The sequence below is a fragment of the Anticarsia gemmatalis genome, chromosome 27 (assembly GCF_050436995.1).
Source record: "Anticarsia gemmatalis isolate Benzon Research Colony breed Stoneville strain chromosome 27, ilAntGemm2 primary, whole genome shotgun sequence".
Lineage (NCBI taxonomy): Eukaryota > Metazoa > Arthropoda > Insecta > Lepidoptera > Erebidae > Anticarsia > Anticarsia gemmatalis.
Window position 1 is genome coordinate 4976491 of NC_134771.1, and position 15731 is coordinate 4992221.

General features: G+C 36.2%; 1 protein-coding gene across 7 annotated transcripts in view; it reads right to left on the minus strand.

Moving 5' to 3' along the window:
* The window catches only part of foi (solute carrier family 39 fear-of-intimacy), a 174035-nt gene that overhangs the window by 7816 nt on the left and 150488 nt on the right, over positions 1 to 15731 (minus strand). For all 7 annotated transcript variants that reach the window (XM_076132446.1, XM_076132445.1, XM_076132448.1 and 4 more), the window contains 3 exons: positions 2533 to 2982; positions 930 to 2029; positions 441 to 577 (listed from right to left, as the gene is read on the minus strand). In XM_076132446.1, coding sequence (XP_075988561.1) covers positions 441 to 577; positions 930 to 2029; positions 2533 to 2895 — 1600 coding nt within the window. In that variant the 5' untranslated portion in view covers positions 2896 to 2982. The remainder of the gene's footprint in view (positions 1 to 440; positions 578 to 929; positions 2030 to 2532; positions 2983 to 15731) is intronic.

Consider the following 15731-nt stretch of genomic DNA (forward strand, 5'->3'; position numbering starts at 1 on the left):
TACATAAAATAATGTTGGTACTGATAGGGTATGTCGCTACCTGTTTCACCAGCTCCATCACAGTCTGTAGCCACACGTAGTAGATACCCTTCGGTAAGATTAGTTGTCAGACTTTCAAGCCTCTGACTACTGTTAACGACTGACAAAGATCTTCGAAATTGACAGGCGTGATCCAGAATTTAACGTGCTTTCCGAAACACGGAGGAACTCGATATGTATAAGATGGTCACCCATCCACAGACCAACCTCGGCAATGCTCAGAGATAGATCCACGCGGCTGTTGTTAACTAAGCCACGAGCTCCTCGCTAAGCCACGACTCCACGAATTCCACAATTTAAATGAATCTGAATATTAGGTTACTAGGCCTCGACAATTTTAATCTAAATCAGTCTATCTATAACTAGAGATACAATATTGAAATATGGAATATGTGTCATACCGATAGCCATTCCATCGGTGAAGTTGTGCAGGCCGTCGCCCATGATGACCATCCACGCCACGGACGCGATGGAGGAGGGCGGCGCGTGCACGTGCCCGTGCGCGTGCGAGTGTCCGTGGTGCGCGCGGGAGTGCTCCCTGCATACAAACATACATACATACATGTCAATAACTGTTGTTAACTGGACTTTGTAAAGAATCTAAGAAGGTCTAGGTAATAGTGAGTGCTTTAGAATTTTTATTATTATTGTACTAGTGGAATTTAAGATATAAATATATTTCTGTCTAATATATATGTTTTATAAGAGTTGCGAAATATTTCATTCTTCTTAGTTCGATTTATATTAAAGACCATATTCAAGAAGTGTAACAGTAAGAATTTGCTTTAGATCTTTTAAAGGTAATTAATTTAAACATCACTATTATTACAAGTGAAATGTGTAGGTTCACAGGTTCAAAAACACAAATTACGAAGAGATAAAATTCTCACCTTAATATAACAGTGTAACTATCCCCATCCTTCAAATCTTTGGTGCCATCCTCTTTATGCTTCATGTTGTTCATCTCCACCACGGCCGGACCCTCGCCCTTCAGCAGCCAGTCCTTAGCTGTAGGCTCCTCCTTGCCCTCAGGGTTGAGGGCATTCGAAGACACCACGCTCACCGAGTTGTTGTGCTTCTTCGAATGCTTAGGACTTGAAGGTATACCATCCCGGAGGTGATGGTCATCATGAGTGTCAGTGTCTATCTCATCATAGCAGTAAGGGTATTCCGAATACTTATGTTTGCAAGTCTTTGTAGTGGGATCTCCTTTCTCGTCTCTCTTGAAGATCTTCATCAAAGAATTCGAAGTGGAATTCGTGATAGGTGCTTTAGAACCCCCTGAGCATCCCCCGACGGTCTCATCTTTTAATACACGAACTCTCGACGGCAGTTTGTCTTCTTCCAACTTTTGGCGACGTTTCCTCCACTCGACTACGACTGTTAAGCCTTTTTCTGTGAAGTAGAAGAATACTACTCCCAGCATAGCGGCCAATCCTTTCCACATGCCATCATCGTGGGACGCTTTTATATCTACTTCTGTGCTGTCTGGGTGATCGTGGTCATGATCTGGACTCATAGCATGAGGCATCAGATGCAGTAACGCATCACCACATAAAGTACCAACAGCCAAAGCAACTAAGAACTGTAATAAGTGATTGTAATAAGTCTTATGCATTATAGGAATGACAGCAACTCCAAGAAGACCACAGGCACTGATCGCGAATATACTGAGAGAGGAATACAGCCATACTGCGTACATATTTCTATTATCCGGCTGTTCTTTTTCCACTTGTTTGATGGAGACGTCGTTTCTTCTTCCTATATTGTTTTCTTTAACGCATCCACTGCGTTCAATGGATGTGTTAGCTAGTTTTTGGTACAAGAGTATTGGACATATGGTCTGTAGTGTGGTCTCTGAGATAATGGCGTCTGTTTCGTGGTGGTGTGAGTGGTCTTCGTGGCCTTGGCTGTGGTCGTGCTCGTGTGGGTGTTCGTGTGGTTTTAACCGAGTGTTGACAGTTGTGACCAGTTGTGAACTGTTCATGCACTGTAAAGAAAATGAAAAGATTATTGAAATATGGGTTTTTTAGAGAGAAACATTTACAGTTCTACAGTGATGGACACCATCTTATAAAGCTAAATTTTAAAATCTTATTAATTGATTAAAATAAAACTTTTGCAAATGGCTATCAATTTTTCACAGTGATTATAATAATATTTTGAAGAGATTTTAGCCCTATGGTTGAGACTGATGCCTAAGACTTGCAATGCAGAGGACATGGGTTCGAATCCAACCAATCACGTTACCAGTGTAGTTTTACTAATAGAAGCTGATAGATTTCGAGCTTAGGCTTATTAGCTGAACCATTTAATAGTACCGGAATATATAAATCGTGAAAGTATGTTGTTGTAACTTACTTTTTTTATTTTATTTTTTCAAGGAGGTAGCTACTTCTTGAAGATATTCTCATAATAATAACAATCTAGTCTTATGACTGATAAGTAAGTAAATAATAAGTAACTTACTTAGAAAAATAATAAAACACTCACATTTACAACCTCCTCACGATTCTGTCCATGAAAATAAACTCGACTCTCGGTCCTCTCTCCTCCTTCCACCAAGTACTGGAGCTCCAGATCTTGCAGCATCTTGTTAAACCCTGTCAAATTCATCGTCATACTCCCAGCATCCCCATAAAGCCTGAATATCTGCGTCACATATGTATCAGGGTTCACTTTAAACTCCCTTTTTCCTCTTTTTCTTTGCTTTTTATCGATATCTATGCTCAATTGGCTCGCATCGTTGATATTTGAGTCGTAGGACAGTATGCCGTCGTTCTGGATGTGGGAGCCACATGTGTGGGCCGCGCAAAGCAGGCAGAACATACAAACGGTGACGAGATGATGCGACATGTTTACGCTTATACTAGATTATACTTATATTACGATATAAGATTAATCCATTTGTTGTATATCGGTTTGTTGTTGGATTCTGCTGATCTGTGGGCAAGAGAAAAGGGTTCATTAGACTTTGAAGAACTGTAAAATTTTTGGGCAATATAGAAAGAGCATTGTCTTTTTTATCGGTCGGAGATAGGTAACACCACATGAGTAATTATTATGCTGATTCTTAGGCACCATATACGACAAACATAAACATCTTATCAATATAAAGTTATATGTGGGAAAAATTAACAGTTTTGTATCTTGAATGAAACCTGAGATTTATGAGTACAATGCTGCAGCTTTAAAATCACACCCTATTGACATTTCATTAATAAATAAATAACCCGTTAATGTCCCACGTTGGCCAAGTGCGGGTAAATTTTTTGACTTTACAGGAAATGCATAATATACTTTATAACAAGCATACGATTAAAAAAACATAGTCCAACCGTAATTTATGCTTTCAACACGCAATTTTAATAGACCTTTAAGGTCCAAAAAAACAATTAGAAAAAAGCAGACAAGTACCACTCACCGTATAAAAAAGCAAATTAAAAGACAATATAGAAATGAATGTTATATATAGTTTAAAAAAAACGCATTTTAAATACTAATGAATAGATAACGTGTCTAGTTTATGTTAAGGTACTGTTTGTTTAATTAGTTTTCTTATCAGAGATGATTGGTAAATGGGTTAGTGGAATATAGTGTCATCAGATGGTAGATCTGTTGCTTAGTAATGAAAAACCCCGAAAGAAATGGCTACATGACTAATTTTTAGTACTTGTACTTAGAGGCGCCCATAGCCAGTTGCGCTCACCGATCGGTAAACGATCTGTGGGTTAAGCAACCCTTGGCGCGGTCATTCTATAGATGGGTGACCGCATAGTGGTTTTGAACTGGGCGTCTCCGTACTTCGGAGGACACGTTAAAAATCGCTCCCGGTTGTTCTCAATTAAGTTAACAGTCGTTATGCCATGTCAAAGGCCTTCGGGCGGTTTGAACAACTTTGGCACTAGGTTGACCACTAACCATAAGAAGAAGAATAAGAAGAAAAAGACTCGGTTTTGAAAGATATCAGCTTAGCCTTTCTTTCGGCTTCCAGTCTCACCGGATGCAGCTGAATATCAGTATTTTACATAGAGCGACTGCCTGTCTGACCTCCACAAGTTCCACAACCCAGTTCCCTGGTTTATAACACGATACCCTTCGGTAAGATTTCAAGCTTTATATCAGACTTTCAGCCATCAACCCTCAAAAATGTACATTCAATATTTGAAGATTTTATAAGTAGAATTTAACTTGATTTGTATTAATTTTCTCCACAACAACACTAAATTCTATCGACTGGAGAACACAAGCGCTCAACTTAAATACCAATTCAGTCACTCATCTATGTATTAACCTCACAAGAGCTACTTTACTCTCGGATTATTTACCATAAGAGCACCAGCAAAATATTCTATAGACCTATTGTATACAGGTCGTAAAGTAGACGCTAATTTTTTGTCAAACGATTAACAAAAAATATAATTGTTTCAATTAGATAAGTTTTTTTCTAATTTCCTAATCGACCTCGCGCCAGTTAGGTGTAGCGGAAAACTAAAAACATAAGTGTTCCTATTACGACTAGTTTGTTACTTATTATACAATATTAATTAAATATGTTAATTTAGAAAAGGGTATAACTAGTAATGAAGATTATAAGACATACGCCCTTTAAAAATTAGCATGTTAATATAAATAATTATAGTTAGTAACGTTAAAAACTAGACTCAAACCAGATTGAAGAATGACCCGATTTTGCTATTTGTAACTTAACACAAGCTAAACCAAAATCGGTACAGCTTTTTCGAATGATACGGTCAAGTGGTCAAGATTCAAAGCTAACATAAACAATTCTAGAAAATAATCAGATTAAGTAAACCTCTCCCCAACCAGCGTGGTTAACTCAAGGCCTCGTTTGAGAGGAGACTCTTATAGGTAGCTGAAGACCCAAAATAACACATAGGCTACTTTTTATCCCGGAGTTCCCGAGGGATCGGGATTTACACGGGAAGGGTTTCCACGCGGACAAAGTCGCGCCTCTAGTAATGACAATAATGGCCCTAAACCAAAAAATAAATATTCTACAACTATAATATTTCTAAATAAAAATCAACAGCGCTTACATGCCGGTGTCAATCGGAACACACCTCTCACGGCTCATTGGCTCTCAAATCGCTCCGTCACGCCGTCCACACAAAAACGTTAAACTAACTGCTTATCCACTCAACGATTGTCACCCTGATTGTATCGATGACCCGTTGACATTGTCCATTGTTAAGTTTTGCCAAAATCTTTGTATTATTTGGTAAATTTTATAGGATTTGTGCATGTTTTTTCTGTTAAGTTTAGTTTTTTAAATTGTCATGGTGTTTTCTTATTTTATTAGAGACAATTTTTGAAATTGCCGGTACAATTTTTGCATGGTTTTTTCTGTTAAGTATAGTTTTTTAAATTGTCATTGTGTTTTCTTTTATTATTGCTGAAAAGATTACTCTATCTTTCTTATGAATTTCCGTTCATAATAATATAATAACGCTATGATCCTATAGGAGTAGACAGAGACCAAAGAACGCAACTTGGTACGATCCTTACAAACTTCCCTCGCCTTATTCACATCAGATATCAAAATGAGTACCTTTTACATTATAAAATGTTAATTGCCCTGCCCGGTAACTGAACATGGAACTTCACTATTAAACAACATCTAGAGTCAGTCAAAAAGAAATATTAATTACCAATCTATACTAATCTATACTTAATATTATAAAGCTGAAGAGTTTGTTTGTTTGTTTGATTGTTTGTTTGTTTGTTTGTTTGAACGCGCTAATCTCAGGAACTACTGGTCCGATTTGATAAAATCTTTCAGTGTTAGATAATCCATTTATCGAGGAAGGTTATAGGCTATATATCATCACGCTACGACCAATAGGAGCAGAGTACCAGTAAAAAATGTTACGAAAACAGGGAAAAAAATCACCCATTCTCTCTTATGTGACGCAAGCGAAGTTGCGCGGGTCAGCTAGTTTTCCATAAATTCGACACTATACTCTACCTACCCCCTTTAAGGAGCAGTCGTGAATATGTGTACACATCCATCACTATGGGGATTATCTTTATCAATAAAATAGATTGATGATATATAAATACTCATATACTGTCAATTTTGTAACGAATTACTACATTGACGTCATCAAAACAATATGAAGATAGCAATCATTGAACTATCAAATGCATTTCCTAATCAATCAATCAATATTATGAAAGCGAAAGTTTGTATGTATGTTTGTTGCTCTTTTACGTAAAAGATACTGGACAGATTCTAATGAAATTTGGTGCACTGATAGCTTACAACCTGGATTAACACATAGGATACTATTTACCACAGAAAATCCCTTCGCAAGGACGGTATCTGATATTTTAAATTGCGACGCTTTAATTTCATAAAAAACACGAGAAATTAATTTTATTCTGAGTGTAAAAGACATGTTTCCATTAAAAATAAATAGAAATCCATATGCATTTGCGTTTGAAACACAAACAAGCTTATAGAAACACACGCACTACAGTCTATTCTAAAAAAATGCAGTTCAATGTCAAAGAAAATCTAGAAAACTAGACCGAAAAAACAATATATTTTAACAGTAAAAATCCAGATTTAAAATCGCAAGTGAGTGCGTAATATGTCGTAATATACAAAGTCAAGGATATTGTATAAGAGTGCGCGCACACTTACGATTGGACGATATATTAGCGCAAGGTCATACGTTTAATGACTTACATGAGAATCTATTCCAAACAAATACAGTTTCAATGTCAAAGAAAATCTAGAAATTTAGTCCGAAAAATACAAAACATATATACACTTTTAAAAACTAGATTTAAATCGCAATAATATGTCGTAACGAGAGACCGCCCGCGTATTCGTCCGCGTGGAAACCCTTCCCGTGTAAATCCCGATCCCTCGGGAGCTCCGGGATAAAAAGATAGCCTATGTGTTATTCTGGGTCTTCAGCTACCTGTATACCAAATTTCATTGTAATCGGTTCGGTAGTATTTGCGTGAAAGAGTAACAAACATGCATACATTTTCACAAACTTTCGCATTTATAATATTAGTAGTATATGCAAAGTCAAGGATTTTGTATAAGAGTGCGCGCACACTTGCGATTGGACGATATATTAGCGCGAGGTCATACGTCTAATGTCTTACGTGAAAATCGCAAGTTCAAGGCGTAGATGTATTTTTTAGAGAAACTAATGAGAGCATATGTTTTGGATAGATTTTTCCTGTTGGCTGAGTTTATTATAGACTTTTCTATATCTATACTAATATTATAAAGCAGAAGAGTTTGTTTGTTTGTTTGTTTGAACGCGCTAATCTCGGGAACTACTGGTCCGATTTGAAAAATTCTTTCAGTGTTAGATAGCCCATTTATCGAGGAAGGCTATAGGCGTGATGATATATATATATATCATCACGCTACGACGAATAGGAGCAGAGTACCAGTGAAAAATGTTACAAAAACGGGGAAAATTATGATTCTCTTATGTGACGCAAGCGAAGTTGCGCGGGTCAGCTAGTATACTAATAATATAATGAAAGTTTGGATGTTTGTTACTCAATCGCGCAGCTATTGAAAGGATTTTGATGCGCCTGCTTCTGTGGCGAAGTGGTTAGCGTATCTGAATGCTGACTACAAGGTCCTACGGCCTTATCGTGTATCTCAGTTGACAAATTGTGTACGGCAAATTGATAGCCAGTGTGCAATACATTGCTCGATTGACAAAACGTAATGTACAACATAGTGGCTTTCACATAGTTGTCAACTGTGATACGTGATAGCCCCCCAGGGTTCAATTCCCAGGTCAAGTAAAGAGCGTTAGTATTTAGTATATTAGCATATTTCCATATAGTAGTTTGGAGTCCAGTTCGCCCCTTATTACATGGGACTAACATTGTTAATGGCGAAACATTTTATATACCTCTGCCTACTATTATATCCATACTAATATTATAACTACGAAAGTAACTCTGTCTGTCTGTCTGTCTGCTACTCAATCACGCCTAAACTACTGAACCAATTTGCATGAAATTTGGTATGGAGATACTTTGGTAACCGAGAAAGGACATAGGCTATACATCATCACGCTTAGACCAAAAGGAGCAGAGTACCAGTAAAAAATGTTACAAAAACGGGGAAATATTTCACCCATTCTCTCTTATTGGACGCAAGCGAAGTTGCGCGGGTCAGCTAGTGTATAATAATATAACAAGCGTGAATATTTCTTTTGCACAATACTAAATAACACATTTTTATTCAATACATATCGCGACTACTAACCTTATTATGACATGTGGGTCACTTTCACTGATGTACTAACGAAGTGAAGGTGCCATTGCAAGGTTTGGAAAATGATTGGCGATCGAATTCTTTGAAACTGTATATGATTGAGAAAGATAAATTACTATAACTAATCAGGGCTTACACTATGTTTATTAGTAGCAGTTAATAAAGATGCAAGAGGAGCTCGTGGCTTAGTTCACAGCCGCGCGGATGTATATCTGAGGTTAATTCACGAGCCGAGGTTGCCGAGGTTGTTCTGTGGATGGGTGACCATCTTCTACAAATCGAGTTCTTCCGTGTTTCGGAAGGTAGATCTTTGACAACAGTAGTCAGAAGCTTGAAAGTCTGACAACCAGCCTTACCAAAGAGTATCGTGTTAACCCAGGTAACTGGGTTAAGGAGGTCAGATAGACAGTCGCTCCATGTAAAACACTGGTATTCAGCTGCATCCGGTGAGACTGGAAGCCGACTCCAACATAGTTGGAAGAAAGACTAAACTGACGATATGAGTGGAAAAGACAAAACACTGTATAATTAATCACAGCTTACACATTTATTAGTAACAGTAAATGTCCCGTAACATCATGTCAAGGTCAGCAATGACGTAAGCGACAAGGTCGAACTGTCATTCGTTAAATATATTCAACTACCCTCCCAGTTAGGGTGGTTATCGATTAGATAGGCGGAATAGGGAAAATAGTATGTCTGTTATACAAATAATGGATTGATTTTGATTGGATTTGTGTATAAGTGTAGTTTGGGATGAATAGAATTGTAATAAATTTAGTGAATAGTTCGACTGTTAGATGATTGGTCCCAGGTTCGATTTCTTGAAGTTTAGTGTAGTGTGATTAAAATCGAGTAGATATCGATGTAAATATGCTTGATGTGTTAGTCTTCATGTAATTTAAATTAAACAAAATTTTGTTTCCTAGATTCGGTTTCCGTATCGCGCAATGCGCTTTAGGTACTGTAATAATGTCCCGATTGGAAAGTTTGCTCTACATTTTTAACCGACTTCAAATAAAAGAGGATTTTCTTTATTCTCCTGTTTCTACTATGTAAAATTATTTACTTCACAACTCAGTAATCGAACCTCTCTCCAATCATAAACCTTCAATTCTCTAACACAACAACTTGTTTTCACAACAAAGTAGTATATTTCAGGCTATATATTTCATTTCTTCTTTATTACCATGTTTTTCAGCAACGCTGAAGTTTTTGATAGACACTGTGGCCTTGATCTTTTAGTCAGAAATAGTAGTCCACCGCGACGTCTCCGGTTCGAACCTGCGCATGTAACTTATACGGTTTTGTGGTATATTTAGATTTGTTAGGGTTAAATGTAAGGTCAGGTTTTTTAACTTGAGTACAATGTCGAAAATGTAATTATACTGATTTTGAAGGAATCTATTTTGATTATAGAGGAGAGTGGAAGAGAAAGATTAGGAAGGTTAAACCCTACTATCATAACAGATGAATAAGTAAGTAAGACAGAAAGAAATCTATAAAAAACCGTCCTTCAAGAATTGCTAATACTGGATTTGGGTTATTTGGTCATCGTGGTTGACTAACATAACCCCTCATTTCGGTAGGAGACTACTTAACTCGTGATACAGCAATAAGACTATAGCATATTGTCAAAAAAGTATCAAAGAGAACTATGTAATTTTGACAAACATACATAACTATTACAGTACGATAATCACAGAAATGTTCTATAAAGATCACACACAATTTTTCCCAGCATTGAATTCATTATCTAACATAATGTTTACATCGCGGGCGGGCATCACACATGCGTAATAATACGAATTATTACACACACGACCGACGGCTGCGGCGCGATTGCGGGGCGGTCGCGGAAATACGGCGATTCCATAATTTGTAGCAAGAATTACAGCTGACATAGTAAAGAGACAGCTCTTAGATACGTTGCAGTCCGTAAACAAAATCACTAGCATATATTATTCGTTTCATGGAAATTGATTCTTAGCAATGTTAATTTAAAGATAGCCTGCGGTTTTCAGTGTGTGATTCTATCTTCATTTCGGACTTGTACCTTTATGACCGTGATAGAAGACCTTATGCCCGCGCTTGCTTTGTCTGCGAGAGCAAATAACCGCGCGTCTCCCGCAATAAAACCGCTCCCGTTACGAATGTGCCATAGTCTTATATACCTCGATTACACCGCATCGTTTTACCATCGTTATTCCTATAGAATTACATACATACATAAAGTCATGTTAACTTGATGCCAAATGGGTTTATAAGTAACCAGAGAAGTTTGAACCCGATAGCTTAGTGGCTTAGTCTACCTACGAGTTCTTTTATGTTTCTGAGGTACATTTAGCGGTAGTTTATCTATTCAAACTGTCATCTTTATATGAGTTTAAACGCATAGATAAACTACCGCTAAATGTACTTTAGAAACCGATAGTTAGTGATTGAAAGTGATATTTTTAAGGATTTTATGATACAAAGTGATTTATATTAATCAAGGATAAATTATGTGCTTCGGAGGGCACGTAAGAAGTCGTCAATTGTTGTCTACTAAGATAACAGTCGTTAAGTCACGTCAAAAGCCTTTCAAGAGGCTTGAAAATCTTCGACAAAAGATTGACAGTTAACCATACGATAAAATTAATAAGAATCATAATGTATCAATACAAAATAATCAAAATATTTTAATTGGACTTCTTAAATTCTTATCCAGCAACGTCAAAACCCGGATTTCGATTTAAACAGTGCTTATAATTTAACTACTATTTACAAAGGAAACGGACAAAGAGTAACCAATATACTTCTATTATTATTCAGTGCAAAAACAGGCGTGACGTTTTGTTTGTAAACACAAACTTCCTTTAAAAAAATCTAATCAAAACATTAAAAAAAAATAAACTCGGAAATCGTACTTTATCAACAAACAAAAAAAAAACTCCGATAGCCAGAATGCAAACCACACCTTCGCCAAAAAAAATAACAACACCATTTCCTTTTACCGCCAAAAAAACATCGGAAGGAAACGGATAAAAAATACATCGATAACACTATTTACTCGATTAAATTGACCGATTAAAATGTAATCGATTATCGATATAATCTTATATTTACTTTTCACTTTTCGATAATAGCCAGGCCCGTTTTAAGTGTTTTTTTCGACAGGTGCTTTGATTTAACCGAAAGTTTACGGTTTTTTATCGGTAATCGTCGAAATAAACGATAAATACGTTTGTAAACCTATCCCATTTGTTGTGTAATAAAGAAATTGGGACGATTTTTATGTTTTTATTATGATGTTGACGTGATCAAAACAAAAACAATGATATATGTCGGTTTATTATCGACAGTCGTAGCATCTTATCTTAAAACGATTCATTGAAATTAGGTTAAACACGTTTTTTCGGAAACACAAACACAATTTATATTTAAAAATAAGAAATACATACATACATAAAATCACTCCTTTTTTCCCAAAACCAAAGAACGCCACTTGTGAACTATCCATATAAACTTATATTGCTTCATTCACATCCATACATCTTGTTATACAAGACCGAATTAATAGTAACAAAATTTGATATAGCATACAACAAAAACTAACAAATTGACAATCACCTCTTTTTGAAAGTCGGTTACTAACCATAAATTTAACATAACGCACAATAAAAACGAACAAATTGACAACCTCCTCCTTTTTTAAAGTCAGTTAATAAGTAAAAACAATAAAAAATTCACTTTAACGAATTTGAAAGACAACTATTAAGTACATATACATACGTAATACTACTGCGTATACGTGCTCGTACGTGCGTATAAGAGCGTATACTTTAGAACCAAAAGTAACGATATGATAGCAATGTCTTCTTCAATGAAATTACAATAAGGGCAAGGTAAATGGTAAACCTATTTCATGGTGAACAATACGTTGTAAAATATCACCTTGTTTCTAAGATAGACTAGTGTAATTAAAGGTAAATATTATTATAGGAAGTCTTCTGGGAAACTACTGAAATGATCCTTCAAATTAAATTGCAGAAGCTTGAAAGTCTGGCAACCAGTCTTACTTGTTGTTTGTCGTATGGTTAGTGGTCAACCTAGTGTCAAAGTTGTTCAAGCCGCCCGAGAGGCCTTTGACGTGGCTTAACGACTGTTATCTTAGTAGACAACAACCGGGACCGACTTTTAACGTGCCCTCCGAAGCACGGAGACGCCCAGTTCAAATATCACTATGCGGTCACCCATCTATGGAATGACCGCGCCAATGGTTGCTTAACCCACAGATCGTTTACCGACCGGTGAACGCAACTGGCTTACTAAGTGAGGGGTATCTTGTTATAATCGAAGTTAACTAGGCTAGCTAGCTACGCTTGCCGAGGATGTTCTGTGGATGGGTGACCATTCTATATATAACGAGTTCCTCCGTGTTTCGGAACTCAGTAAATTGTGAGTCCCGGCTGTCTTTTTAAAGATTTTAGACAGTCGTTAACAGTAGTTAGAAGCTTAAAAGTCTGACTACCAGTCTTACCGAGGGGTATTGTGTTATAACCCAGGTAACTGGGTTGTGGAGGTCAGATCGGCAGTCGCTGGATGTAAAATATTGGTATTCAGCTGCATCCGGTGAGACTGGCAGCTGACTCCAACATAGTTGGAAGAAAGGCTAACCTGACGATTATTACTTGATTATTTACTGAGAGAGCCTCATTTCATTTTTTTTTAAAGATAACTCCCGCACTAAGAATTGCTCTTGTATCGCGGGGACCTTTACAAACATACAAGCAACGGACACAAATCACAACTAGAATCGAAACAATCATTTGTGGATCGCATAAATAATCGAACCCTCCCGACGCAATGGTAGCAGCGTGGCGGCCTAAATCACTGCGCCACGGAGGCAGTTTTCAAGCTACTCTCAAACAAACAAACAAACATATTTTATAATATTACCTTGTATTTAGATTTCCTATTTGTTTAAACAAAGGGCACGTATCACTTCCTAAACGCTTCTAGATGCGTCGTCTTATCACTTGTCTTGTTATCAGTAGAATCAAAGTCATCGGTGATAACACGCGTTCTTGTACTGAGTGTTTGTTTTTATTATACTAGATGAATCATTTTGCTTTGTCTGAGTTTCTGTTTAGATGTTCAAAGTATTTTATCTGTCTACCTTCTTAAGGTCTAATTTATTTATTTAAGGTTTTTGATGTACATACCTACATAAATGATCATATTGCCTCGCATAAGAATCGAACCTAGGCCACCAATTTCTTTGGTAAAAGTCCCTGTCAAACTATAATGATTTATTCAAGCATTAATTATTAAAAATATTTTTTTTTAACCCATTTCTGCCCCACTGCAGGGCAAGGGTCTCCTCCCAAACGAGGAGGAGGGATTAGGCATTGAGTCCACCACGCTGGCCAAGTGCGGGTTGGGGACTTTGCATGCCCTCAATATATGTATTAAACAAATTTTAGGCATGTAAGGTTTCCTAACGATGTTTTCCTTCACCGTTAGAGCAAGTGATAATTATTTCTAATACCCACATAACTTCAAAAAGTCATTGGTGTGGCCTCGGGTTCGAACCTGCGACCACTTGAGTGGGAGTTGATGATGTTGTTATTTTAAACACTTAATGTAAAAAACTAGTGAAAGTAACACACCCATTTATTTAAGAATTAAATGCTTAATCATGCAAAACATTTACTTTCATATTCTAAGATGAATCACAACATATTTACTTAAATTTAAATAACTAGAAACACGTGTCCTAGAGTTGATTCCCGATTGAAGCAAATTACTAAAATTGTCTTCTAAATGTTTAGCAACATAATATTTTGATTCTCATAACTATGATTTTGAAGATAATTTATAAAAAAGATTTACGCGTCTACAAGAAATTGGAGAAAACCCTTATTTTGAATTGAGAACCTCCTTCTTTTTTAGAGTCGGTTAAAGAACTATCATGTCAACTATTTTATACCGGCTTCATAAAGAGCATGCTTGCTTTAAATCTGTCTAAAATCTACTATACAGACTATGGAAGTCAGTTTAATGGATTTTAGATAGATTTCATGTCATCGACCAATAACACTATATTTTAAAACTTCGATAATATTAGGTAACGATCGCAATACAACGTCCCACATACAAACGGGGTCAACGTCCTCTTATCAAATACAGGCTGTTCATTAAGCTTAATCTGATTTACTTTCCGCTAATCCTTTTTATTGCGAGGTTTATACAGCGTGTTGTTTTTATTGCGATTTGTTAAAATGTATTTTATTTTTATTGCAAAGGTTTTTGACATATTTTTTGGATTGTAGGGGATTTACAAACATACAAATCACGGATACAAAGATTATAAAGCTTGTATTTTTCAAGATATGCTTGATAAATCTATACTGTTTTCAGTAAGTAATTAAACTTTAATTATTTTAATATTACGAAGTAGAAAACTTTGTGGGCAATTTTCTCTGAAATAACTAAGCCAATTTAACAAAGTCTTTTCTTAATACAATAGGCTCGCCTCCTATTACATGGGACTAACATTGTTAAGGCGAAACGTGGGTGTATTTCATACGCCTCTGCCTACACCTTCAAGTTACATAGGCGTGATATTATGTATGTAAGAGTACGTAAAAAACTAAATTACCTTTGAGTAATATATTCAACAATAGCTTTTAAAATCCGGACGTTTCTACGCAGGCGGACCCGTGGGTGTAAACACTAAGCTAGCTTTAAAATAAAACTGCAGTTTGTTTATGCGAACATTACTCTTAAACTACTGAACACATTTTAGCGAAAAAACTAGCTTACACGTGGATGATAGTCACAAGCGAAGGTTTGCCTATTAATAAAAGGCCTTCTATCAACACAGCTGAAATTGCTGAACGCATAGTGATGAAATTTACAATACCAGTAGTACTCTCTCGTGACTATAAAAAAATACTTTACTTATAGTTAACCATTAGTTTTAATAAACCGAATTATACAGTAATTTTACTACGTGGCTATAGGTATGTTAAATTTTAAACAAGAAACTGTTAGGTTAAATACACAATTATAAATATGTTCTATACAATACACATTAAATATAACAAAAAAGAACTATAAGCCTTACTTAAACTTAAATGGCCATTTTAAATACTCATACTCACTCTTTTGAACAAAAAAATGCTTTAACATTATAGAAATGCTTTGTTTTCTTAACGAAATCCATATTCGCTGTTATTTCGTTATTTCTACCATTAGGTCGGGGAAAAAGTCTTTTCGCATTATAGTATGTATGAACTTGTAGTAAAATCTCTTTGGCTTCAAGAATCACAAATGAGTACACGGTTCATTAGGTTTCTTTCAGTGAGCTCGTGAGGTACCCAAATATCGAGCTTTTTGTGTAGAGAAAAGATTTTAT